The sequence below is a fragment of the Citrus clementina genome, unplaced genomic scaffold, assembly GCF_000493195.1.
Source record: "Citrus clementina cultivar Clemenules unplaced genomic scaffold, Citrus_clementina_v1.0 scaffold_2, whole genome shotgun sequence".
In the NCBI taxonomy this organism is placed as follows: Eukaryota; Viridiplantae; Streptophyta; class Magnoliopsida; order Sapindales; family Rutaceae; genus Citrus; species Citrus x clementina.
Genome location: NW_006262688.1, coordinates 34,780,208 through 34,807,631, shown reverse-complemented (window position 1 = coordinate 34,807,631; position 27,424 = coordinate 34,780,208). Strand labels below are relative to the sequence as shown.

At 36.0% G+C, this 27,424-nt stretch overlaps 4 protein-coding genes and 1 long non-coding RNA gene across 9 annotated transcripts; 2 read left to right on the top strand and 3 right to left on the bottom strand.

Annotated features, from left to right (window-relative positions):
* Nucleotides 1–279: 279 nt before the first annotated feature.
* On the bottom strand, nt 280–3,246 carry LOC18053244 (cold-regulated 413 inner membrane protein 1, chloroplastic). Its single transcript, XM_006449558.2, has 6 exons — nt 2,710–3,246; nt 2,503–2,628; nt 1,578–1,673; nt 1,382–1,446; nt 858–927; nt 280–767 (listed from the first exon to the last, which is right to left on the bottom strand). The coding sequence occupies exons 1-6, from the start codon at nt 2,859–2,861 to the stop codon at nt 602–604; spliced, it is 675 nt and encodes a 224-aa protein (XP_006449621.1). The 5' UTR covers nt 2,862–3,246; the 3' UTR covers nt 280–601.
* Nucleotides 3,247–4,458: 1,212 nt separating this feature from the next.
* Nucleotides 4,459–12,394, top strand: LOC18053243. Of its 4 annotated transcripts, XR_002907204.1 has the most exons (13): nt 4,459–4,577; nt 4,798–4,898; nt 4,987–5,216; nt 5,519–5,686; nt 5,913–6,279; nt 6,398–6,541; nt 7,254–7,406; nt 7,522–7,638; nt 7,998–8,078; nt 8,314–8,463; nt 8,988–10,628; nt 10,824–11,231; nt 11,408–12,394. XR_002907204.1 is itself a non-coding variant. In XM_006449556.2 (12 exons), the coding sequence occupies exons 1-12, from the start codon at nt 4,523–4,525 to the stop codon at nt 10,929–10,931; spliced, it is 3,312 nt and encodes a 1,103-aa protein (XP_006449619.2). In that variant the 5' UTR covers nt 4,459–4,522; the 3' UTR covers nt 10,932–12,394. The 4 variants fall into 4 exon arrangements, 3 of the variants coding, with proteins under 3 accessions (XP_006449619.2, XP_006449620.2, XP_024047168.1); XM_006449556.2 differs by having other exon boundaries at nt 8,991–10,628; nt 10,824–12,394; XM_006449557.2 differs by having other exon boundaries at nt 10,824–12,394.
* Nucleotides 12,395–12,497: 103 nt separating this feature from the next.
* Nucleotides 12,498–16,383, bottom strand: LOC18053242 (CTD small phosphatase-like protein 2; the record flags this gene model as incomplete). Its single annotated transcript, XM_006449555.2, has 4 exons — nt 12,498–14,563; nt 14,890–15,227; nt 15,710–16,234; nt 16,332–16,383. Coding segments are annotated over 4 exons (1,074 nt in total), but the record flags the coding sequence as incomplete, so codon positions are not given.
* A 113-nt stretch (nt 16,384–16,496) lies between these two features.
* LOC18053241 lies at nt 16,497–18,740 on the bottom strand. Its single transcript, XR_002907205.1, has 3 exons — nt 18,655–18,740; nt 17,411–17,672; nt 16,497–17,004 (listed from the first exon to the last, which is right to left on the bottom strand). It is a non-coding gene; the product is annotated as an uncharacterized LOC18053241 (long non-coding RNA).
* A 3,058-nt stretch (nt 18,741–21,798) lies between these two features.
* LOC18053186 (phytochrome E) lies at nt 21,799–27,418 on the top strand. Of its 2 annotated transcripts, XM_024191578.1 has the most exons (4): nt 21,801–24,120; nt 24,451–25,279; nt 25,739–26,032; nt 26,576–27,418. In XM_024191578.1, exons 1-4 carry the CDS (start codon nt 22,065–22,067, stop codon nt 26,787–26,789), a joined length of 3,393 nt encoding a protein of 1,130 aa, XP_024047346.1. In that variant the 5' UTR covers nt 21,801–22,064; the 3' UTR covers nt 26,790–27,418. The 2 variants fall into 2 exon arrangements, with proteins under 2 accessions (XP_024047347.1, XP_024047346.1); XM_024191579.1 differs by lacking the exon at nt 26,576–27,418 and having other exon boundaries at nt 21,799–24,120; nt 25,574–25,824.
* Nucleotides 27,419–27,424: the final 6 nt, after the last annotated feature.

The window sequence follows — 27,424 nt, the reverse complement described above, 5'->3', positions numbered from 1 at the left end:
TTTTAGGCGTGGACAAATATAAAATTTCACTATTTCATGTCCCCTTTTTCTTTTCCTGGGGAAAACTCCAAAAAACAACACTGTATTTTTAGTAATCAAAGAATATATTTCATTTACAGATACAAGGAAACACACTATTCCTTCCACAACAACTGAGGGTATGATCTATTTGAGTTACCTTTGAATTTGAGAAAACCATCAAGTCACAAAAATCCTCGTCCTTACGATGGATGTATTCATTCCTTTTTAAGTGGTTTATAGAGTTTCTTTGTTTCCTATAATTGAGATTTGTACAGAAACAAAAGCCACAACAGTTTTATCATGAACCATCTCTATACTGATGCAGAGGAATATGCTTGGCCGGTCATACAATATACAAACACAGAAGCTTCAGAGACAAGCATAATCTAATCAATAATAATTATACATGATATATTGGCAGTATAACTCGAAATATTATTTTATGTTTCAAAGAATTATACATTTATCCAGCATGACAAAAAGGTCCAGAAATCATTATTATTCCCTTATTTGTTACCCTTCGGCACGAAATGATTTACAGACGACTGATGAAACCTCTCATCATGATTTTACAATAGATTCAGATCAAGAAGAAGCATGAGACGGCAGTGATACAAATGATGGCTAAGGTGGCAACAACTGAACCTTGCTCAAATGCTTTCCTCAAGCTTCCCGCACGTGAAAAATGCTGGAAAGCCAGATAACCAGCAATCACCAAGGAAATAATAGCACCTTGCTGCGTTCCTCTGTAAGAGGGAAAAAAATTGGCAAGAACATGAAAACAGGTTAAAAACAAACAATAATTTCGTATATTCTCACACAAAAAACCTACTTGCCTCAGAGTCAAAACTTGATGAGGAGCCACAATAACCAAGAGAAATGCCATAAATGGCAACTCGAGCTCACCTACAAACAAAGAAGATGGGATAGAGGAACTGTTGACAATCTTGGCCACTCTTCAATTTTAAGAATAGATGTTAATAAATACAATGCAAAGATATAAGTAAAGAAAAAATGTTTAAGAGCAACAAACTTCAAAATTTTTCATGGTATGGTCAAACTGACAAGACCGGTTTCTGAGAGAACTACAAACTACTCTATTAACATCGATCTCACTGAAGTCCACAAAACCACAAAATTTTTGTCCTTTCCTCCGGGCTGCATGGTAAACTAAAGCTCATCACTCATCCTTCCAATTTTATTGCACCCACAATGTTCATGGGAATATTTGAAAGGAGGAAAGCTGAGCACCTACTTGTGCGTAAGCCTAAGGGAGGATCAGAAAATATCATTCATAAATAAGCAAGTTCCTACTGCCTAGGCTCACAGTCTTGTCAAAGGAGTTTATTCAAAAACCTACCAGGAATAAAGAAGAAGAGACGAACAAGAAGTGCCAAGAATGCAGCCCAAATACCATATTCACCTCTGCAAATCGCAAATAAAATTATAAGTTCACCAAAGGATAAAATACAATTGCAGCCTCAAAAGGTTTCTTAATCTATAAGAAAATGCTTTCCTGTGAAGATGACAGTGATGTTTCCAAAAAAAATACCTACTTAATCCATGAGATGACATCTGCAGGAGCTTGGAGGGCAAATAACGGTACAAGAAATGATTTTGGAACAGCAGTGCCTTTTGCGAGCATCAAAACCCTGGACAGTTTTAATTCATAGCCATCAGTGAATACTTCCCGAACTAAACAAATTCTTAAAACGACAAACCAAAGCAATAAAATAATGTTATATTCAGTAACACAATGAAGCATGAGATACGGGTCTGACCGTAAGATATGTTAGGATATGGATACAGTTATAAAATAGGTCTTGAAAGTAGATTTACATCAAACGTTTGTTAAAATTACATATTATAAATATCTAACAGTTTTATTATAGATTTTAATCAAAATTATGTACACTTCATATATCAATGTGCATATTCTATAGATTATAATTAATATTTTTTATTTACTTATTATTCATATATTGCTATGAATCATCATTTATTTTTAATAAACTAATCTCCTCTAATATAAGGAATTAAAAACGACAAATCAAAAGAACAAAGTTAAGGTTTTGTTTGAGATTCAGGTTGAGTTGCTGTAACTTAAAAACTACAACACTAAAGTATTTAATAAACACTAACTCCTGTAACTTAAAAATTAAATTGATTTAATTTTACACTTATATAATAAAAAAATTATTATATTTTTACTAATTTCATCAAAATTATTATTTAAAAATTATACTTCCTGTATTTAAAAATTATACTTCCTGTATACTATTAATTTTTATTTTATAATTATAATTTTTTTCTGCAACAATTATAGCATCAGCACCTCCATACCAAATACCAAATAAGACATAGGATGATTAAACAAAGATCTCTTTGATATGAAAATTCCCATGTGAAAGCTACAAAATTTTATAACGTTAGCAAGTGCTATAAGAATTCTTGAAGAATAAGAGAGAAAGCGATGAATACGTAGAAGAAACGGTCGAGATCCACTGGAGATTACGTGCGGTTAGCGGTGCAGCGTAACAAACCGCACTGAAACCTCTGCTCTTCCGCTTTGTCACCATTTTCATTTCTTCATGATTGACCGAAAGTCTATACAACACAAAGAATAGAAATTGAAAAAAAAAATCAATTGAGGAAAATTTACATTGAACTTAATGATAATTTATAAACCTTAGAGGATTAAAAGCGAAGGAGCTCGAGCTCGAGCTGAAGCTACGCGCGCCAAAGAGCTTCGTCTGTCGCGTCAGAATTGGCTGGTTGATATTGTTGTATAGAGAGAAAGAGCGAGTTGAAGGTGAGAACGAGAGCGGAAAAGGCAACATTGTCTTTGCGATTCTGTCGCTTGTACGTCGTCGTATTTCTCCTTTTGCCGGCAAGAGAGAGCAAGAGAACCGGACGCAGTGACTCACTCTTCAGTGGGAAATCTTTAATTGAATGTATGTGAATCTCTACCGTTGATCCGAACTTTATATATGGGTCGATCAATCCGCTGCGAGATCTAATTCATTCTTCTAATTTTATTTGGGGCCACGTGGGTCCATCTTTTGAGACGGATTAGGAGTTTACGTTTCTTGAATTATCCTCGCGGCGTGGAATCGTTGGCTCCGCAATCCTTTTCGTATGCTGGAGATGAAGCTACACCGTTGAATTTCTCTTCATTGCCCCTTTCTCTATGCTAATAATTTGATGCGACGTGGGGATTCACTGTTCTATTTAGGGCAATCCCTGATATACATTTAATGTAATGTATGTTACTCCACTCGTATATAAACAGTAAATAAACTCACACTATTTACTGTTTACGTAAGTAATTGTAACATACATTAAGTGTATGTTAAAGAGATCCTCTATTTAGATATGTTTGTAGTTGAAGTGTGTCGATGATTTGATCGTAAAATGATTTATTTCAACTGGAGCTGAACTATTGTCATCCCTCTAAAAATCTCTTTAAAATTATTTTTTTGTTTGTAAGACTTTAATCTTTATTGAAATTACATTGTAAACTCTCTCTGCATCCTAAACTCTCCCTTTTAATTTGATTCCTCAGTTATTTTTAACAAAGACTACGTAGGGAGAATATAATTTCATATATATATGTAATAATTTATGATCCGACACGGTTTTAAAGTTTTTTCAAACTTTTTCCTATTTTAAAATCTTTGATTAAAATTTTTTTATATAATGTGAAATTTAATTGCATATATCCTCTATTTTCCGATTTTAAAAATAATACTAATGAGTAAATACTTGTTTGCTTGCTATTTCTATATGTATAAAATATTTACTCACCATAATCTACACGTATCTTGTATGATTACCACTTTCCACAAATTTTAATGTTGGTATGGGGTGGATCATAAGAGAAGGGCATAAGCAAGCAATTATATTGAAAAATAAAAATGATAACGATTGTGATGTAACAATTGAATGGAGTTTGTAGCTTTGATAAGTGCTTATAAACTTTATTTTGCTGGAAATCTCTTGGAAAATTTTAAATTCTTATATGACAAAGAGGAGATTTCCTTTTTTCTATAATCAAAAGTTTCTGTGAGAGAGATTAGATAAATAACTGAAAAACCGGCAACATGTGTCTGAACAATAAAAAAGAAAATAAAAGATTGGGGTTTCATGAGTTTTGATTAAGGTTAATTTTGTCAATAACAATGGTGTTAAACGCTATTTTTAAATATTTTAACAGGGTAAATAGAGAAAAGGAATTTTAAGGGATTTGAAGAGGGGCCCTTTTTACTCAACGAGAAACTCTGTCCCCCAGTTTGAATGTGGGCTGCTAGCTGGACTTTGCGTTCAGGCCCAAATGTCTTATGCCGAGCCCGGCTCGATAGATGAATTAAGCCCAGCCTGTAAATTAGCACAAGCAGTAAAATTCATTTCTGAATTTCCAAACGAAAAAACGAAAGAAAGTTTTCCTTCTCTATCTTCAAGAATTGGTGATGCTAAAAGTAAGAGTGGTAATTTCATTGCAATGGAGGTGCAGATTTCAAACTTAGAGTCTCTGTCCGCAGAGCCAAACTCGCCTGGTAAAAACAAACCCACGCGGCTCAACTTACCTCGAGGCATTATTATTATTTTTCAAAAATATACAAAAACGATTGTCCACTTTGTTTTGACAGTACACAGAAAGAGTTTCTGTTGTTTTGCTAATGAAATTTCTAATTTCCTTCTACAAAATAAAGAAATAAATAAAAATGTTTTACTCGGTGCTATTTAACATACGAGCAGTTTTTGTTTTTTCTACAGTTGGTTTTGGTAAGCAAGGACTTGAGGAATTTATTGCTGAAGGCTCATTGGACTTTGATGAATGGACTTCACTTATATCCGAGATTGAGAATTCATGCCCCGTAAGTTCAATATTACGCTATCAAACTGCCACATTTGGATCTATTTTTGTGCTAAACTTATATAAGGCATGCTTTGTTGTAACCGCAGGATGATATAGAGATGATAGGCCTGGTGTATGACTCTTTCTTGGCCGAGTTTCCTTTGTGCTATGGTTACTGGAGGAAGTATGCTGACCACAAGGCACGCTTATGCTCTATTGACAAGGTTGTTGAAGTCTTTGAACGAGCTGTTCAATCTGCAACATATTCTGTTGATGTGTGGTTTCACTATTGTAGTTTGAGCATGTCCACATTCGAAGATCCTAATGATGTCCGAAGGTAATATGAGTACCAACAAGAGACTTGATTTTATTATGATCAAAATCGGTATCTGAAAACTTTGTGAGACACTTTAGTGGTATTCTGGGCCTAATTTGTATTTGTTACATAAGCAATTGTATTCTTGTGATCAATTTTGTATAAAACTATACACCTTTATCTTTTGTCTTCAATGTATGTATATTGAAAAAAGGGATGCTGTAAAGTTATTTTTCTTTCAATATCCCTGCCTAGCTGTTGTTTTTGCAATTCATTTTATATTCTTGCTTATTGAAAATGTCCCCTTAAAATCATCCTAGCAGATTATTCAAAAGAGCTTTGTCGTTTGTGGGAAAAGATTACTTGTGCCATACGTTGTGGGACAAATACATTGAATTTGAAATCTCTCAGCAACGTTGGAGTTCATTAGCTCAGATTTTTGTGCAAACTCTGAGATTTCCAAGCAAAAAATTACATCACTATTATGATAGGTATGTACTTAACTCCTAGTTAAAATTTATAAAATGTAAATTCTGAGCAAAATAGTTAACTCGCTCTTTTTTTTTTTTTTTAAAAATTATTTTCTCAAAAGTGTGTGTCACCTTCTTCAATCCTACTGTGTCCTGGGACATATCCTTTAATCTTCTCTGTCATTCAGTCTCTACTCACTGGACGATATAAAATGTTTACCAGATGTTAGTTTAATATTTTCTTCAGTTTTAAGAAGTTGGCTGGGGCTTGGAAAGAGGAGTTGGAATGTGAGAGTGATTCAGCTATGGAATTCCAGTCAGAGTTAGTGCTTGAAGGTGAAGTCGCTGCGTACTATAAGGACGATGAAACCTCTAGTGTCATCAAAGACTTGCTAGATCCATCTGTTGATTTGGTTAGATCTAAAGCAATACAGAAATATAGATTCATTGGAGAACAAATCTATAAAGAAGCCAGCCAGTTGGACGAAAAAATAAATTGCTTTGAGAATCTTATTCGAAGGCCTTATTTCCATGTAAAGCCACTCGATGACATCCAATTAAAAAACTGGCATGACTATTTGAGCTTTGCTGAGAAGCAAGGGGATTTTGATTGGGTATCGCTTTTATCCTCTGGTGCTTTTCTGGAGTTTGCTTGTAGCATTTCTCCTCCTCCCTGCTGTTCTATAATTTTCATCTGCAACTTTTATTTCTTATTTTCAAATTTAACTCTAGGTTGTGAAACTTTATGAGAGGTGCTTAATCCCTTGTGCTGATTATCCTGAGTTCTGGATGCGTTACGTGGATTTCATGGAAAGTAAGGGAGGAAGAGAGATAGCAAGCTATGCACTGGATCGAGCAACTCAAATTTTTCTGAAGGTATTCAGCTTCACAATCACTGCATTTTTCTTTCTTCCATTTCAAGAAACTTGTCGAATTAGTTTGAAGCATAGTTGAATGATTAAAAATGTCACTTAATTTAGACATAAAACTATGGAACTTTAAATCTAATAATATTTGATGAGTAGATTTTAACTTGACAATGGATATACTTTTCTTTATTGATCTTTTATGGGATATATTTGATTGATGTCTAGATTTTATAAATGCAGTAGTTCTTGACACCAATTGAAGTTTGACAACTGTTGCATTAGCTGCCTTCTCGTTTTTGAAGAACTTGATTATTTGGTCATTAGACAGTTGTCTGGATTTTTCATTTTTTAATTTATTTGCAAGGAGAATCTGCCACATGGTAATCTCATTTTATTTCCTCCATATAAATTTGGTATTAGAATTAAGACAGATGATTTGAGGGGGGAATTTATTATAATTTAGAAATGAGCATATGACTTCTGTCCAAGAAAGTTATAAACTTACAATCTAAATGTAACTAGTTTAGACGAGTAGAATTCTACAGATGAACCTAGATTCTTTCCTCCTTCCACATCACTCCTGGACTTTTGGTAATTGTGAGGCAAGTTTGTACACTGCTGAAATATGGTTGATTGCTGCATTTTATTGGATGTTTCGACTGCATTGCTTTATACATGACCAGATTATGATTGTGCCCCTTCTCACATGCTCTTTGCAGAGACTGCCGGTGATCCATCTTTTCAATGCCAGGTATAAGGAGCAAATAGGAGACACATCTGCTGCACGTGCTGCCTTTCCTGAAAGTTATATTGACTCAGATTCAAGATTTATTGAAAAAGTAACATTTAAAGCTAACATGGAAAGACGTCTGGTATGTAATCAATTCCTTTTTTTTTATGTGTATCATTAAGAAAAAAGCTTCACTTATGTATCGTCTATATTTGGAGTGATTTCTCATATCTGTCATTCTTTTGCGTAATTGTTAGGGAAATTTTGTGGCAGCTTGTGATACATACAAAGAAGCATTGGAAACTGCTGCAGAACAGAGAAAGTTTCATACCCTTCCTCTGTTATATGTTCAATTTTCACGACTTACATACACGGTAAGCCATTCATGCACATCCAAGTTTTCAGTCTTTCTGCTGTGTTAATCTTTTCACTATTTCAATATACTTGTTCATTAATCAGTACCCAGTTAATGTCTGTTTTTGAAGTCGTTTCTTTTAATCATACATTGCACATGTTTCAATATAATTACTTGAGTGTCACTCTTATCTGCTTATAAGTGATTGCTTTAAATATCTATAAAATTATGTTGGAGGTTGCTTGTGTGAGGAGATGCTGATGAATAAAAGCAATCAAATTGCTTTAGCTTTCTTTCTTTCTTCCTCTTCTTTTTCATTTAAATGTTGGTCTTAAATGCAGTTATAAATTTTTTACTGACAGCTTCTTCAATTTATAGACTACTGGTAGTGCAGACAATGCCAGAGACATTTTAATAGATGGTATCAAACATGTGCCAAACTGCAAATTGCTTTTAGAGGTATTTGATCCATTATCTAGCCATAGTTTTTTCTCCACATGATTATTTGTCAACCAAACTGTGGATAATTTGTAGAATTATGTCCCTGGGTAAGATTGGCATAGCCTTTATGTGACAATATATGCATAGAAATATAGTTGGCATGTTTTGATATCAGTTCTTTTTTTTTTTTTTTATAAATGTTATGAAACATTGTTGGGATAATAAACTTTATTATTGATTCTAATTTATGCAGGAACTAATAAAATTCACAATGGTGCATGGAGGACGAAGTCACATAAGTATTGTAGATGCTGTTATCTCTAATGCATTATATTCGCGTCCAGATGTACTTAAAGTTTTTAGTCTGGAAGATGTGGAGGATATATCAGGCTTATATTTACAGGTTAAATTTCCTTTTTGAATGTAAAAAAATTAGTTCCTGCTTTTCAGCACAGTGATCTAGGGAAAAGTAGCAAAAGTTGGAATTTTCTCCTTGTGTGATTTTTCTTCTTAATGTTTTGAGCTTTCATCTTTACCTCTCATGTGTTTCAGCCCATTGTAAGTTGCATGAACACCCTTTATGCCACCTGTTGATTTATCTCTTAACAACCTTATTCGGCACAGGTTTACTATAATATGTGCAGTATATCCTAAATTAATCTTGTGCAATTCTATGGTAAAAGAAGTGCATGCTTTTTTGTATTTTATATGTCTTTGGATTTATATTTTGTTGATTTCTGCACGTCTTTTATGTGTACTCCATGATTCCAACATTTTATTTTCATCAGTTGCTAATATTGAGCAGATGCTGCCCAAACTCACTTCTAGCTTCAAAAATATTGCATTTACCTCTAACTTCAAAATTATTCCATTTTCACGTATGACATTCTGTCATCTTACTCGTCCAATACTGGTGATCTATAATAGCAGTTTCTTGACCTATGTGGAACGATCCACGACATTAGGAATGCATGGAATCAGCACATCAAATTGTTTCCACACACCGTGAGGACTGCTTATGAGTGTCCGGGTAGAGAAACAAAGTCGTTGAGAGCCTTCATTAGAGGAAAACGGGAAAGTAATGTTGCTTCGCCGCCGCAGCCATTTGAATCTGAACACTTGATGCCGTCAGCTTCTCAAGACAAGAAATTTTCACCCCCAGAAAAATCTTATTCGGAGTCTGGCCATGATGCCACTTCCCTACCATCAAACCAGAAATCTCCATTACCAGAAAATCATGATATTCGCTCTGATGGTGCTGAAGTTGATATTCTTCTGTCAGGAGAAGCAGACAGCAGTTCACAGGACAGAATGCAGCAGGTACCTCCTGAAGCTGCAGAGCAGCATAGTCAAGATGCTTGTGATCCTGAAGTTTTATTGCTTGATCTAGTACATCAAGTCACAAATGAAAATGAAACAGTACTAGCTTCAGAGGCATTCTCTGAAGAAGATGATGTTCAGCGAGAGTATGAGCATGAGTCCAAAAAGGATCTGAAGCCACTTTCATTGGAGGGACTTTCCTTAGATCCTGGAGGAAATGATTCTCCAGGCTCTCTGTGCGCCACCTCTCATGAGTGTGAAGTTCCTCAAAAAACCAATTTTTCACATGAAAGCATGCGGAAGAGTGAAGCTCCACGTGAAACCAGTTTTTCGGATGGAAGTGTGCTTGGGGCTGGCCAGAATAATAATGGAAGTCACTTTGCATCCAGTTCAATGGGCACTCAAGCATCTAGTTCTGCACCAATTCAAACCAGAACAGTGAGCCCTTCATCTTCAGCAAGTCATCAAAATTTTATACCAGAGGCACATTCACGTCCACAAACACCTGCAAATAGTGGTCGAAACTGGCACGAGAAGCAAAATCCTGACAGATTTCACAGGGATCTCAGATTTGGGTATCGAGGACATTCACATAAACGACAGCATCAACAGCGGCGATTTTCTTCACAACGTTATCCACGAAATGAATCCGGTGATCAAATGCCTATGAATTCACGTTATCCCTCTCAACCTTTGCCTTCTCAAAATCCACAAGCTCAGCAGGGCAGCCAAGCACAAACTCAGTTCCTACACAGTCTAACAGCGCAGGCCTGGCCCATGCAGAACATGCAGCAGCAGACTTTTGCCTCTGCATCCCAGTCTGAAGTACCTGCTCAACCTGTTTTTTATCCTCAAGCACAGATGTCCCAATATCCCTCACAGAGTAGTGAGCAGCAGCGGCTTCTGCAGAGTAACCTAGCTTATAATCAAATGTGGCAATACTATTATTATCAACAGCAACAGCAGCAGCAGTTGTTTTTGCAACAGCAGCATCTGCAATTACAGCAACAGCATCTGCAGCCGCTTCAACAGCAGCAATTTATGCAGCAACAACAATATCAGCAGCAACATTCACTTTACCTGCAACAGCAACCGCAACATCAGCAACTTGAGCAGTATCAGATGCAACAGCAGGTCCAGCAGCAAGATCAACATCCTCCGCAGCAGTGGCAGCTAGAGCAGAGACAATCTGAGCAGCAAATTGGCATGTCACAGATTGAGAAATGGAATAACAACAGCTCCAAACAGGTCTGTGACTAAATTTATCCTAAGTACTGTTCCAGACTTTCTAATTAGTGGGGGGAGAGAAGTCAGAGGAGGGGGGGGGGGGGGATACTAGAAGGGACTAGGCAAATGTAAAAGAAGTATGAGTTCGCCTTCTTTATAACCAAATGTTGTTTCTCCAAAGACTTGATTGATTTTCCATTTAATAAAATCATGCAGGACCAAGGAGTTGCACAACCAAATATTGCTGCTACAACACCCGCTGCATCGCCATCTCTGCATCTCCAGCAACAGTCGTCCAGAGTCAATGATATTGGAATGTCCTAAATGTTCAGTTCATTGAGTTACTGTAGTTCTTTGCCAACAATTGATAAATGCGGTTTCATCATCAAACCTGGAGTGTCGAGTCTTGCAGATAGGTCTTAGATATGTTAAAAAGAATCTTTGACTGTGATAAGGGAAAATTGCTTTACCAATATGTTGTGGTTATTTGGAATTTTGGATGACATGCTACTTACATCTTTGACTTCAAGCATTTGGAATCAGGTGATCAAGACCGTCCATGACAGAGGCAAACCAGGGTGGGCGTTCCAAAGAGAGATGGTGGGGCTGCATATGTTTGGGAAGGTAAATATGTAAAAAAGATCCAGTGGCAGCATTGCCCATTGGGAAATACACGGGCGAAAACTGTGCTGGACCTGCAAGTTACACACAAAATTACAACACAGCAACATTAGCTAGCAAGCAACATGGATGATTAAACCAATACTAGTACATCATGTCATTTTTCACTTTCTTTCTAGGTAATTAGGAATAACGAAGTTGCACGTTCTTACCAATGGCAAAGCCACGCTCAATTGCTTGGTTCATGGCCCAACCACCAATGCCTAAAACTGACGTACATGCAGAAATTCAAATGCAAATGCAAGGGGATGCAACTGGTTTCACTTGTTTGGTGACAGTTTTGAGTAATTGGTTTAATTAAGATGATTAAAAGCTGTTGGAAGCGGGAGAAAGAAGGTGCCGGGCTCGGCCCGGACCGCACCCCGGAAAAACCGAATTTTAATCCGAGTCTGGTCTTATATTTCACTCATCCGATCCGGTCCCGAGCAACACTAAAATCTGGACCGGACCCAAATTTTGCCAAGCCTAATTTTAGGGGACACAAAACAATGCAAGAAGGCTCACAACAAGCCGCTCGCACAAGTGTTTTCGTAGTCTTTAGATGTAGTAATAATATACACAATGTAGAATTTAATGAACTTTACTTGGTTCCCGTTATTTTTCTCATGCTCCTCAAATTCTACCTTTTATGTAATCATTTTTAATTTTTATTATCATCATTATTATTTTCGTCCATATTCTCAACTTCATACAAATTATAAAGAACTGTTTAACCTAATAGTTTATTACTTTTGTCAGTCTTTCCTCGTTACCATAAGTGAACAATTGAACTGAATTCTCGAGTATGACTTCGAACAATAAAAATACAAGTAATAAACCATTATACATTTTATGAGCAGAATATATTACGCGCAGCATTTTGATAAACCAAACACAGTTTTAATGGTTGTTTGATTTTGTTATTTCTTAGATTAGTCCTTTTGTTCATATGCTATATTCACAATGAGTTAAAATTCTTTTCATTGATCCTCCTTTTCCCTGTACTCACTTTACAAACAGTATCCGGCTTACTCAATTGACAACGGCACATATATATGAATATACAACGTTCATGCATTTGTTCATGGTGTTCACTGAAAATCCAAGAGCCTCAACCAGGGCAAATATGGTACCATAAGTCAATAACAATCATTATACACAGCACATAAATTGACGTAATTAACAGAGGGTTCCAAAAGGCGCTAGTTAAAATAATCTGAATCCACAAACTGTTGAAATGATTTCTCATATCACCAATATTTGGAAAGAATGAATCACTACAAATAGTTGTGCATTTACACCAGCCAAATGTGCTTCTGCTTATTGTTACAAACCCAGTTGGTTAAGAGAAAAGAGCAGTTGACTGGAAACAATAAATGGGTGTCATCTTAGCATTTCAAAATGAGATTACACAGAGGCAGACTGTTCCCAACATAAATTCGGAGATCCAAAGATACATGATATAAAATTGTTAGGGCAGTCCATGGGATGATTAAACAGCCATATCAATGAAGTTCGCTAGAAAGATGGATACCAATAAAATTCTACGTACCTATTATTTGCCAGTGGCAGAAAATATATGACCTGCAGATAACGCACGCAAAGTTGTGAAATTGCACTAAAGATCATGAGATTTAACAGATTTAACAATCAATCTCCCCTTCAGAAAGTCAAGTAGACAAGTACTGTGCCTCTTTTCAGTTAGCAGTTGTATCCTTCTTTATTTATTTATTATATTCAGAAGAAAATATGCAATGACAAGCAGAGAAAGGCTACAGCCCATGCTAATTTCTTTCAACTTTTCAAAGCAGAAGATCAAAAAATTAAGCACTCTTTTTTCTTTGTCCAATCTACTCAATAAACACCCAAAAAGGATATGCAAGAGTCTCTTAATTATGAATCTACTGGCCATTCAGACAATTCAATTTCTCCAACAGTTTTAGTTTTGGGTACTTGAAGCTTAAATCTGTGGTAACTCACACATGATTACGTAAGACAGAGTCATAACTTGGTATTAGCATCATGGCAGATATCCTCACTTACAAGGCAAAGTTCCTAAAGGCAGGGTTGAGTCAGGTAGGTACCTGTTTAGAGATAGTAGCCTTAATCTCTTCAAATCAACATACCACAGACCACTACCCTCAAGTTGGATCCCCAATTCACTCATTCACTACTTAAATCTATGCTGTAGTTGAATCTCTAAGACTAGTATTATGTAATTTCAAGAGATATGATTCTGAGACTTGAGCAAGAGATAAGGTTAATAACCAACTGCTTTCTTGACTTATAATCAACTCTCACTTTCAAGACTATCTTCCTCTCCGGACCATAAAAATGATAGCACTGCCTGAAAATCCCGCATGCACACCATAAGTAATGAAAAAGGTTGAAGGTTCATCCAATAGTAGAGAAATTGCCTACTTTGAGAGATTTATAGCAATTTAAGCAAGGAGGGGCACTTTCGTAAAAAATATTAAGATGATATATGGTAAACAAAATAAAAGATTATAGATACAAGTGTACACATAATTGAGGAAAACAACTGGATGTAAGCATTCGGAAACCACAAAGAAAGATGTGAATAAGCAGAAGTATATGGTTCTATTCACAAACGTTCGAACAAAATACAAGCTTCATGAAGACAAAGTTCACCACCCACTTCACTCTATGTAAGTTCATCATTGACCTGTCAATTTAAATCACTCAACACACAATATCTCTCAATAAGGTCCATGTTTGATTGTTTGCTAAGGGACATCAGCAAGTTAGTCAAACAGACAATAAATCAAACAAGAGTTTGCAAAATTATATTTCACAAGATAAAATTTCATATATGTCTCCCATATTTTCCTGCAAACTTCAGCTGTACAATAAAAGTAAATAGAGACATTCTCTAAAACTACCTTTTGAAAGGATAGATAAAGCACTACACAAGGTTGTCAGCTGAGAGGAGAAAGGGATGGAGCAAAAGCTGACCAACAATCAGACAATCAATTATTTATTTGATGGTTAATTATCTCAAGAGCTAGCAAGGAAGATTTGAAGTGAGCAATTAAAGAAGAGACCTTTTTTTTGCTCAAAAATAAACCAGATGGACAAGAAGCTATATTCAAACAAGTGAGGAAAAACAAGGGCTTTTATTCCTTGTTACCGAATGTCTTGGCAATGATTGGGCGGACATCCTCAGCATCAGCCAGGATCTCTAAGAAGGGAAGTAACGATATTAATGAACAATCTGATGGATCATCGAACCAACTCTCAATAGGAATCCCATTATTCACTTGCAGCCTGAAAACCTGAAATCAAGAACATGTACAAAGCTTAAGCAATCATGTGAGTAACTGGTACAGATGACAATTTCTTTTGCTTCTGTTCATTATGGTCTCTCCATACCACCTTATTAGGAGATAGAAAATATTTTATTATGTTACATTAAGTGAATGTGGGTGACTCATTATATTAAACTTTAATTGCCCACGACAAATTGGGAAAGATATGATCATAAAAAAAATAAAAGATTGGCAGACAGTATAAGATAACATCAAAATCAAAGAAATGAAGGAAAGAAAATGGAAATTTAAATCTTTGGACGAACAATAATAAATCTTACAAGTCTTTATACCTGTGGAGAATTATCAATAATGGCAACTTTTGCAAGATCAACACCTAAAACTGTTAAATCTTTAGTGTAAGTTCCGTCAGAAAAAATGCATGATTCCCGATAAACCCGCCGAGATATAAGCTTTCCATCTGGGTCCAGTATATCCAAAAGTTGTGCTGCATAGATGCTTTGGCTGGCTGTAAATATAACAACTTCAAACATTTCTGCAACCCGCTCTAAGAATGTCTTAAGGTGAGGCCTCTGTTTTACATATACGGTGTGCTCTTTCATGTTGAAGAAAACAGTAAAAGTGAAGTCTGCATCATCACAGTACTCCAAGGTAGAGTGAACGAGTGTTTCTGCCAAAATAAAGCCATATTTAACAAAAAATTAATCAATTTCTCACGTAAAAATTAATCAAAGAAAATCCAAAGACAAAAACAATGGGATTATGCCATATAATAATCTCAATAACAGATTAGAATAAGTCCCAAGTCAGCAAAACCATATAGGATTCGTTGGGACTACACTCACTAAGAACATTAAGAACTATTTTGACAGTTTTTCTGGTATGCCAAAAGATTTCTTGATAAGCTGAACCTAATCCCTGAAATTATCAATATATTTCAAAAACTAGCGAAGCACGTTTTTAGGTCAGATACTAATAAACTTATTTATGATTTGGCTTCAATCATGATATTATCACAAAAATCAGGCCAAAAGTGATGACAGATATTGTATTGGCATTGTAAAAGTTATACAAACCTGAAATAACATTCAATAATGTGATTCCAACAATGTGATAGCAGATTATGATGAAAAAGAAACTCAATTTTCTTACCATCTAAATCGAGTACTAGGGTCACAGACTTCCTTCCTTGAGTCTCCTTCGGTGATGCAGTGGGCCGAAAGTTTGCTATATCTGAAAGTTCCGGTAAATACTTAATGAAGAACTGTGGATCAAAGTGTTGGGCTTGATCTGAGTTAGCATTAACATCAGATTCCTGGTTGAAGGATTTCATTTGATTAATTGCTAGATATAAGCTACCATTATCTTGTTCAATTGATGCTACTTCATGAGATTTGACATCAATGGTATTGCTGGATTTGGCTGTATCCTCGAGAAAAGGCAGCATCATGCATTCATCGGCCACATCAAAAAACATGTTTGGCTCAGTACACTTGTAATCAGGAAAAGGATTGGTTTCAGTGATGACATCTGCATTCCCATCTAAGGGTAAGCTCGCAATAATCATGTCAGAAATAAAGAAATCCGATACATTGCAAGTTTGATAGTCACACGAACTTCTGTTATCATCACCGTCATCAGTCCCAACCCCTGGCACCCTTGAACCCTCATTATTACCTAGAATGAACATGAACCAAAAGAAAACTTATCATGTCATGTAAAATTACCTAATTTAGAACATATGAACCTTGATGAAAATCAAAATGGAATTTACCTGCCGTATAGTCAACATTTGATCCACAGAAGATTTTCAACTGGCTCAAGAAATGGGAAAAAAATTTTTCCCAAATTCCGAGGGGCAGATGTGTGTGGGCCCTTTTCTTTTATGCATACCCCCCCCCCCCCCCCAAAAAAAAATTAAACAAACTGAAAAATAAAAATAAAAAAGAATTGTAAAGATGCAGGTCCAGGAATAAAAAAGTAGTACATGAAAAACAACAGTAAGGATAAATAACTTATATTTGTAACGATAGTACATCCGAATGATTGGCATGAGTTATAAAATATAAATATAAGAGTCACTTGTAAATGAAAAGCTCCCTACATTGCCGCCAATGCATCAACCTTATGCCAAAGTTTCTAAGGAGGAAAATCTATAGGACAACATTCTGCCTAACAAAGACAGCTGAAAGCTGAATGTGTTTCAAGCGTATGCAGTAATCAGTATCGAGATATCCCAGAGTGACAAACAGGAGAAGCTTAAATTGTGACAAAAAATCCCAGTCTCTTTAAAATAAAAAGGTTTACCATTCTCCCAATAGTTGTGGAATCGACAAAAATTGGTGGTTGCACCTGAAAATGGGAACTTTCTTCATCCACCAGTTCTCGCTGCCCGATGCCATCTTCACAGTTAAAGCCCAGGGTGGAAACTTCCATGCTTGACGAAACTGTCAAGAATAATTAATTGGTGCATCAATTCAATGAAAAAAAAAAAGAAAGCAAAGAAAAGAAAAAGAACACATCCTACAAGATAATGATTCAGAATCAATTATGAAATTGGAAACCAACATCTAATAATGCATGAAAAATAATACTTAATTTTCACATTGGTAGAATCATTGTATTTCACTGTATAAAACGGAACGTTGTGTTTTAAAAAAAAAGAGGAAAAATAACAGTATTTAAACATATATGTGAAAAAAATAACTTCAAAATTAGACATCAGTCAAAAAAAGAACAACTATATAATTTACTCTGGAATCTTTACATTCGCTCTTATATCTTTGATAATAATACCCATTATTTTCATATCTTCTAACAACAAATACAGAACAATGAAATAGAATTGCTTACCATCACTGCAGTCGCCAGAACACGAATCGAATTCGGCTGTTTGTTGGGAAATCCTGACATGAGAGCATGATTTTTTGGAAATTACACTAGACTTTACGCAAACGTGAAGACCATATTTTTCTTTTATGGATCCCGCGCTTGATTTGGTCTTCATTTTTAAAGATGGCATTTGAACTGAAGTGATGATATTTGCCACAATCTTGATTCCGGAACATTAGTGGGGATATGTGACCCCTCTAAATAATAGAAGCAGCAACAGAGGCTGTGTCACAGATAACAGATGCAGAAGCAAACATATCAAGGAAGATATAGAAGCCCAAGAAAAATGAAATTTCTATATAGAATTATTCAAGATATATAACTCATTAAGCAGTGAAGAGAGCATACAAATGTTTTTTTCTTTTTTCTTTTTTAATGCACATACGACTACTTCAAAAAGCAGAATCATCAAAAATTTCCTAGAGCTAAATTAAAAGTGCTGTTAATATCTGACTTCTCTGAAAAAACAGACTGACTATGTAGCATGAAATTTACAGTTCAATAATAAAAATATTAAGCACTAGATAAGACAGGATCTACGAAAAGCAACCTTACAAGCCAGCCCAATCACAAAATACTAGTTCAAAGAACATGCCAGATCACCAGCCAAATAATTTACCAGACAAAAGAAGAAAAAAATTACGATAAGAGAATTAAAACTTAAGAAGACAATAGTTATGGTTATTGTCACGGTACAGCATGTTTAGCCCTCAACACAAATCCAATGATAAAGAGATTAAAGAGAACGAAAGAGAAAGAGAGAACATACCCACTTCGCAAAAAGCACTTAAACTGAAAACCCATTTCACAGAACACAAAACTACGTCAACTCGAACACCAAAATGATAGTCAAACAAGTCATAAATCCAAAAATGAAATTTCAACACTCAAAAGCAAAACTATACACATACACAAACACTCACAAACAAAGCCACAATAAACAATTCAGCACAGCTTCTCATATTCAAATTAAACCCAAGAACCAAGTGACAGTTATACAGTTCAACTACCAACTATACCATACCATACAGTTAAAAAAACCAAAATTCAATTAACTTTGAAAAAAGAAAAAAAAAAAAAAGAGCAACTCAAATCAAGATAGAAACTTTTAAAAAATTTAGCTTCAAAGTAATTAAAAAAAAAAAAGTGAATTATAGCAGCTCAAATGGGAAATAAAAAAACAAACAAACAAACATTAGACTCACCTGGTTCCGTAAACAAGCTAAGAAGACTCTTTCTTAGTTCTCTGTCTAAAGAAAACTAAAAGACTTTTTGTTTTGTTTTGTTCTGTTCCGTTCTGTTTCTATTTCTACTTCTACTTCTACTTCTACGAGCAGTCTAAGACAGGGTTGGGTTGCCTGTGACCGTTCGATCGTACGGACGGCCGAGATTGAATCTTTTGGAGAAAGGTGTACACCGTTAGGAATTTGCCACGTGGATTGTAAGACCAGCTCGGACTTACGCGTTGACACGTGCACGTTCGCGGAAGTAAAGGAGACTCATTGAAGCTTCTCTCTTTGATGTTGATTGCTTTTCGTTTTTCTTCTTAAAGAAAATTTTCTCTTTATTATTATTATTATTATTATTATTCTATAATTAGTGGAGTTTCTTTTTAGTATTAACATAATTTTTTATCCTAATTAATGCAATTAATCATCTCACACATATTTTTCTTAGAGTAATGTGAGGAGTTCTTTAAAAAAAAAAATCATGGTGGACGTTGAGACATTAAGATTGGAGAGAAGTATTATTTCAGTTCCTTTTTTATAATTAAGAGTATTATTAAAAATTTCATATTAAATTATTTATTTATATTAGTAAAGATCACATTGATGATATGTTTATTTGTGGGGTTGGAGAATTTGAATTTGAAATAGGAATAATTAATAATGTTTAATTGTTAATATAGAATAGAAAATTTGAATGAAACATGTACGGCCTAATAGTGACATGTTTTTTAAAATGGGAACTTATCTCCATGGGGGTGGGAATTAAGTTTCCTTTATTTGAACTTATCTGTTTACCCCACCCAATTTTCATAATTTTACTTTTTTCCTAAATTAAAATATTTCTATATTACTTGTTATTGTTATTAGGGAAATTATCCACCGTCCACCGGTTTTTTTACAGTTTTTTAAAAATACACCATTCTTTTTTTTGCTGGAATCCATATGAAATTACATTTCTTTTTACTTTTCCACTTCCGTTTGGAGACCGTTATAACTTTGCTAACATCATAAGGGTAAAATTGTCATTTTACAACGACACAGTGGTGGATAGGTGTAAAACAATACAACTTCGAGTGGAGGTCAGCAAAAAAAAATTAAGAATTGTGTATTTCTGAAAAAATACGAAAAAAATAAGTGGTCGATGGATAAATTATCTTTTACATTTGAGGGTAAAAAAGTCATTTAAGTAATATTCCGTTAATTTCCTTAACGGATTCCAAACGGAAGTGGAAAAGTGAAAAGAAATGTTACCTCAGGTGGATTTTAGCAAAAAAAAAAAAAAAGAATTGTGTATTTTTGAAAAAGTTAAAAAAAATAGGTGGACGGTGGATAATTTCCCTTGTTATTATTCTTATTCTTATAATTGTTAATTATTATTAGATGTTGTTGTTGTTAAAGTTATTATTATTGTCATTATTGTTAATAATAATATCTTTTTAGTAATAATAAAACAAACATAGCAATAACAATATACAATTCTATTTCTCAATTCTATTCGAACTAATTACAATACTTGCCTATTCTATAGTTCTAACTTCTAACCCATATCATTGTCCGCCTGTGAATGCGCCGTTACTTGAGTTCACTGACAATCACACAAAAGATGGCAGCTCTAGCCAACAGCCCAGCTGAATTAGGCCCATTGATAAATAGCCACCATTTTGACTGACGTGGTCAGTTTTCAAGGTTCTTATTCCACACGTGGGAATGGGAGAATTGACTCCATAACAAATGTGGACAGAAATTGTTTGAAGGGTGCGAAAAAATACCTAATATTCAAATGAGACTGGTTTTTTCATTTTAGATCATTGGCTTTAGAAAATGAAGAATTAGGAAAACCATAATTTTATTTTTTATGCACATTGTAATTGAGGGGAAGAGGGGAAAAAAAAAAAGAAAAAGAGAGAGGGAGAGAGAAGAAACCTCATCCATACAACCAATTTTTTGTGGACAAACACTAACACTGAAAAGTAGAATGAACCCTCTCTCCCGATGGGCGGTGGAGGGTTCCTCTTCCACTGCTGTAGTTGATTTTTGCTGCCAAAATAGAAAAATTCCCATACAAGTAAAAGTCTAGGCTTTCCCTCTTTTTTCAGATGAAAATGACACTTGTTTCCAGTATCAGATTTTAAATTTACTGACTCAGATATTACTAATTGTGGAAAAATTTACTTACCCAATACAACAAAAGACTAGAAACATTTTCACGAACTCAGAGAAAGGAATTGAAAACAGCCCAAATACAATAACTGCTTGGTAAGAAGGATTTCTTAAAGATAAGACAAGTCTTGATCTCAAATGATATAAAAATTGGGATGCCATCTCTTATTTGTTTTTTATTTATTTATTTATTATTATTTAGCGTAATAGTAATTTAATCTCTTCTCTATCTACGTAATTCGAACCCCCGATTCTTTATTTTCAATATAATAAATTTTACCAATTAAACTGGATAGTACCCACGATGCCAATTTACCTGTGAAAAGCAAGAATATATATCCCCCTAAATTTCAATATAATAAATTTTCTGATTCTGATAGACTTAATGAGTCTGTCTAAAAGAGGCAGGAATTTATTGCCACAGAGGTTGCCTGCAATTCTGCTTGCTTACTCTCAGTTCTTGTTGCAAACTGCTATTGCTTGCCAGATTTTGTAAGCACTGATGCTTAGTATCAAGCAAGCACTCAAGACAATGTAGCCTGGCTTGCCTTCTTTTATTCCTCCTCTTTCATTATATTTTATAAGTAGTGGACGCATTTGCTTTGAAACAAAAATATCTTCTTTATTTTCCAGGACAGGCCACATCGTATAAATACAACGACAGCAACTCAGCTCATCCGGATGACACGTCCTCTGAATTCTATTGTGGCTGAGATACTTCCCCAAAAAGGCAACGTCAGAGAAACAAAGCATTGCTAACTGCCTCCACATCATAAATGAATGGACGTCGTTCTCACGGATAACTATGATATTTCTTTTTTTAAGTACTGGAGCAACCCGGCAATGGATTATGGACTCTCCAACAGAACTGTAAAACTTTCACTAGAAAGAGGCAGTGTAGCAAGTAGCCACAGAATAATAACTTAAAATACGTCTGCCTAATCAAATAATTAGAGAGAATTATATTGGCAATAACAGTCGGTTAGAAGCAACTAACAAAAGAGTTAAGAAGAAGAAAAGATAAGCTCCACCTCTGCAGAATGCAATCGACAGGTGGAACATGTAACAAGGATTGAAAACGACAGGTGGAACATGTAGTGAGGAGAATCCATAAACAGAAGCAGCTAGTACAATGATGACAAAGATCCAGCTTTTACTACTAAAGCAAGAAACAAGAGTACCCACATGAATTTCTGAGAAAATTACCTAAAACATCTCCTTCAGAAATGGGACTTCAAGGCAACAGAGAAACAACAAACTCAATAGGAGGAGGACACAACACAACTCCTTTCAAATCTTCGGATGCTAAAATGAAGCCTGTCAACAAAGGCAAGACGATTATTGATCACTACAATGCAGATGCCGGTCTTTTAGCTGAGTTCGAGCAATCTGTTGCGTCTGGTAAGTCATTTAACTATTCAAGATCAGTTATTAGTCCTCCAGAAGGTGTTCCCGAGGAACAAATAACTGCTTACTTATCAAAAATCCAAAGGGGCGGTCTTATTCAGCCCTTTGGTTGTATGCTGGCTGTTGAAGAGCCCACTTTTAGAATAGTTGGTTATAGTGAAAATTGCTTAGAAATGTTAAATTTGAGATCACGAAGTGAAGATTTTGAGTTGAACGGTTTAATCGGAATTGACGCAAGAACCCTTTTTACTCCTCCTTCTGGGGCTTCTTTGGCTAAAGCAGCAGCTTCTAGAGAGATTTCACTGCTAAACCCAATTTTGGTTCATTCTAATTCTAGGAGTATCGAGAAACCATTTTATGCTATACTGCATAGAATTGATGTGGGAATTGTAATTGATTTAGAGCCTTCAAAGTCAGGTGATCCTGCATTGTCTCTTGCTGGGGCCGTGCAGTCTCAGAAACTAGCTGTTTGCGCAATTTCTAGGTTACAGGCACTCCCTGGGGGGGACATCGGTCTCTTGTGTGATACCGTTGTGGAGGATGTACAGAAGCTCACTGGTTATGATAGAGTTATGCTTTACAAGTTCCATGATGATGATCATGGTGAAGTTGTGTCTGAAATTAGAAGGTCTGATTTGGAACCTTATTTGGGAATACACTTTCCAGCCAATGATATCCCTCAAGCAGCTCGTTTCTTGTTCAAGCAGAATCGTGTTAGGATGATTTGTGATTGCCATGCCATTCCTGTTATGGTCATTCAGAGTAAAGAATTAAAGCAGCCTCTTTGTTTGGTCAATTCAACCCTAAGGTCGCCCCATGGCTGCCACTTGCAATACATGACTAATATGGGGTCTATTGCCTCATTGGTGATGGCGGTTATCATCAATAGTAAGGATTCTATGAAGCTATGGGGGCTGGTGGTGTGCCATCACACATCTCCACGCTACATCCCTTTCCCTCTTCGCTATGCTTGTGAATTTCTTGTGCAGGCATTCAGCCTGCAGCTATACATGGAGCTTCAGGTGGCAATGCAGTTGGCAGAGAAGAATATTCTGAGGACACAAGTTTTATTGTGTGACATGCTCCTCAGGGATGCCCCATTCAGTATTGTTACTCAATCTCCTAGTATCATGGATCTTGTGAAGTGTGATGGGGCTGCATTATATTATGGTGGGAGATGCTGGCTGGTGGGGGTAACTCCAACTGAATCACAGTTAAAAGATGTTGCATGCTGGCTTCTCAATAATCATGGGGATTGTACAGGGTTGAGTACTGATAGTTTGGCAGAGGCTGGTTACCCCGGTGCTGCTTTATTGGGTCAGGCGGTTTGTGGTATGGCTACTGCCAGAATCACTTCAAAGGATTTCTTATTCTGGTTCAGATCTCACACAGCAAAAGAAGTTAAATGGGGAGGAGCTAAGCATCACCCAGAGCATAAGGATAATGGTGGCAAAATGCATCCAAGATCATCGTTTAAAGCTTTCCTTGAAGTGGTGAAAAATAGGAGTTTGCCTTGGGAAGTTTTGGAAATCAATGCTATTCACTCTTTGCAAATTGTAATGAGAGATTCATTTCAGGAGATGGAGGAAGAAAATGACTCCAAGGTTCAAGGTAATACCCTGCAGAATGGCAGTAAGATGCAGGGTGTGGATGAGCTCAGTTCAGTGGCATGTGAAATGGTTAGATTGATTGAGACAGCGACAGCTCCAATTTTTGGAGTTGACTCATCTGGTACCATCAATGGGTGGAATGCAAAAGTTGCCGAATTGACAGGATTACCAGCTAGTGAAGCCATGGGGAAGTCTCTAATTGATGAAGTAGTTCATGAGGAATCTCAGGGAGCTGTTGAAAATCTTATCTGCCGAGCTCTGCTTGGTAATTTCTTTTCTTAAGTATCGCTAAGGGAGTCCTGAAGGATATGAAAGTATTACCTGACTCTATCATCACAAAAATTTCTTCATTATAATTCACTTTTTCTAGAAAATTTATAATCTTTTTGATAAATATTACAAGTTAAAAATATATGTTGCAATAAATTCTTCTTCTTAGCTCATGAGTTGTTCTAGCCTAATATTGACTAAAATATTGAAGTTAAGCTTAGGCATTACTGCATGTTATTTCTTTTTTCTTCCCCTAAAAATGTGGTCGTCTTCAGTTCATTTCTACTATTTACGCTAATAATCAGTTGAATTCTATATTATCCAGGCAAGGAGGACAAAAATGTTGAATTAAAACTGAGAAAGTTTGAGCTTCAAAAGCAACACTCAGTTGTTTATATTCTAGTTAATGCCTGCACAAGTAGGGATTACAAGAATAATGTCAAAGGGGTGTGCTTCGTGGGTCAAGACATCACACATGAGAAGGTTCTTATGGATAAATTCATCCGCTTGCAAGGGGATTATGAGGCTATCATACAAAGTGTTAATCCATTGATTCCACCAATATTTGCTTCTGATGAGAATGCATGCTGTTCTGAATGGAATACTGCCATGGAAAAGGTGACTGGTTGGATGAGACATGAGGTGATAGGTAAAATGCTTCCGAGGGAAATCTTCGGAAGTTTCTGTCGAATGAAAGGTCAGGATATGCTCACTAAATTTATGATTCTGTTGTATCAAGGAATTACTGGTCAAGGTACAGAGAACTTCCCTTTTGGATTTTTCAATAGACAAGGACAGTTTGTTGAGGTGACCTTAACTGCAAGTAGAAGGACTGATGCTGAGGGGAAAGTAATTGGCTGCTTCTGCTTCATGCAGATTCTGGTGCCAGACCTGCAGCTTCTGGTGCCAGACCTGCAGCCAGCCTTAGAAGCCCAGGGCCTAGAGGATATGGATATCTTTGCAAAAATTAAGGAGCTGGCTTATATACGGCAAGAGGTGAAAAATCCGTTAAATGGTATTAGATTTGTTCACAAACTCTTAGAAAGTTCATCTATTTCAGAAAATCAAAGGCAATATCTTGAGACTAGTGATGCATGTGAAAGACAAATCATGACAATTATTGACGGTATGGACTTGAGATGCATAGAGGAAGGGTGAGTCTGTTTAGTAAGTTTGTTATCTGTATAAATCCATATTTTATGTTCACCTTTTCTCTAAGTTGTTTCATTGCATCTTGTGGAACCTATCAATCTAGGAAAATCTGAAAAAAATCCTTGTGAATGTCAACTTCATTGTACTAAAATTAGTCTTATAGTTCCAACTAGCGGTCTCTAACTGCCGTCGGTTCTTGATTTTCTAATAATAATAACTCTTGAACTAAGGTAATGTAGGTAATAATAAACTATTCTGATTTCTTCATATTGTCATTTTTTATTGTTTATGACTAGGAGACACGTCTTCTGAGCAGAAGGTACAGGAAGTACTTAACCCTTTAGGTTTTAGTCATAAAAATACACCTACTCTGCTAGTTCATCAAACCACCAGTCACATTTGCTCTAAAGTACTTATGTGCAATGCTTACAAAGCACCTTACATCTTCCTGGTTGTCACAGCAACATGGAGCTAAACTTGGAGGAATTCCTTCTGGGTAATATCTTGGATGCTGTTGTTAGTCAAGTCATGGTCTTCTTGAGGGATAGGAATTTGCAGCTTCTCCATGACATTCCAGAGGAAATCAAAGCACTATCACTATATGGTGATCGAATTAGGCTTCAGCTGGTTCTGTCAGATTTTTTGCATTGTGTGGTGCGCCATGCACCTTCTCCAGATGGCTGGGTAGAAATTAAGGTTTTGCCTGGTCTGAGGCTGATAAAGGATGCCGACCAGTTTGTTCATGTACAGTTCAGGTACAATGAATATGCCTAAATTTATTCATCAGTTCTGAACCCCTTCCATCTAATATGCGGCGTCTTGACCTTGATACTATATTTGAATAATTATTTAATGATATAGCTCGCTTGCACTTGCGGCATGGACGCAGGTGAGTTTGCATTATCATTTGTGCATTCATATAGCAAGAGTTGCCAAACAACCCACTTGTTAGTTTAGACCTCAGATACGGAGAAATGTCGATATTTCTAGACTATTTGTGTTCATCTTGTGATCATGGAGCATTGCTTTTTACTTATCTGGCTATCTGAAAACTGTTTTAAAATTTATTTCAGAACAGCCATCTTGCCAGAGCATACATCATTCCTTGAAATGCTTGATCTTTGACAATTAATGATCTACTTTGTAATTCATAAGGCCCTGTGAGACTGTTAGATTTACTCATTTATCACCTCCTCCATCTGCTCCCTGATGATCTAGTCAGTTTATCAGATATTTAATAGAACTAAGATGCATTCTCAAAAAGTGCACTCTAATGCTTTCTCATATTGGTCTTGTAGACTGACTCATCCTGGTGAAGGCATTCCCTCTCATCTTATTGAAGATATGTATAATGGTAGAAATCAGTGGACTACACCGGAGGGTTTAGGGTTGAAACTGTCTCGAAAACTTCTCATCATGATGAATGGCCGAGTCCGCTATGTCAGAGAAAATAGCAAGTGTTATTTCGTCATCGACCTTGAACTCAAAACTAGAGGAAGACAAAAGATGTAATTAGAATGGCATAATTTAAATCACCACACTCTTCTTGTTTGCATGCACACGAGTCCATTAGATTCTGTCCTAGCATGGCCTGGGACATCAAAGGAGCATCTGGTGAAGCCTGAGTCTTGCAGCAGATCATGTTCTTTTATCAACGTAAATGTTCGGTTAGAAACTGTTCATTTGCAAAATAGTATTTCCTAACATGCACTTGCTTTACTGTTGCAGCAGCTTTGTAATTGTGGCTTTACAGCTTAGTATGCAGTCGTAACGTAAGCATGTTTTGGAAATGTTTTATATACACTGGTAAAATCATGAATGAAATCAAAAGCGGTTTTGTCAAATTCCCGTCTTGGGGTGGTAGTGTAAGCATGTTTGAAAATGTTCCATCAGTGTATATACGCACATACATATCCTGGTTTCGCTGAATGAAGAGTGGTGAAAGCAGTAGGATCATGTTGAACACAGCAACAGAAAGGCTTAAGCCTGTTCGTTAGGTAAGTCACAATGTACGCTAGGGGATTGTGGAGTGGAAACTCAAGATATTAAGAGCAGCCACTACAAAATTTGATTTGATGTCGTGACCATTGTCCCAGCATACCGACACCTTTACGTATAAATAAACTAAGAAAGATTTACACCAAATA

Bases quoted from the DNA above. Each gene is read 5' to 3' on its own strand.
- LOC18053244 (XM_006449558.2), bottom strand. From the start codon at position 2,861: ATGTTGCCTTTTCCGCTCTCGTTCTCACCTTCAACTCGCTCTTTCTCT. The intron at 2,629-2,709 runs GTTTATAAATTA...TGTGTTGTATAG, and splicing joins TTCGCTTTTAATCCTCTAAG to ACTTTCGGTCAATCATGAAG. The intron at 1,447-1,577 runs GTAGGTATTTTT...TGCGATTTGCAG, and splicing joins GATGTCATCTCATGGATTAA to AGGTGAATATGGTATTTGGG.
- LOC18053243 (XM_006449557.2), top strand. From the start codon at position 4,523: ATGGAGGTGCAGATTTCAAACTTAGAGTCTCTGTCCGCAGAGCCAAAC. The intron at 6,542-7,253 runs GTATTCAGCTTC...TGCTCTTTGCAG, and splicing joins CAACTCAAATTTTTCTGAAG to AGACTGCCGGTGATCCATCT. The intron at 8,464-8,987 runs GTTAAATTTCCT...GATCTATAATAG, and splicing joins TATCAGGCTTATATTTACAG to CAGTTTCTTGACCTATGTGG.
- LOC18053186 (XM_024191578.1), top strand. From the start codon at position 22,065: ATGGGACTTCAAGGCAACAGAGAAACAACAAACTCAATAGGAGGAGGA. The intron at 24,121-24,450 runs GTAATTTCTTTT...TATATTATCCAG, and splicing joins TATCTGCCGAGCTCTGCTTG to GCAAGGAGGACAAAAATGTT. The intron at 25,280-25,738 runs GTGAGTCTGTTT...TGGTTGTCACAG, and splicing joins TTGAGATGCATAGAGGAAGG to CAACATGGAGCTAAACTTGG.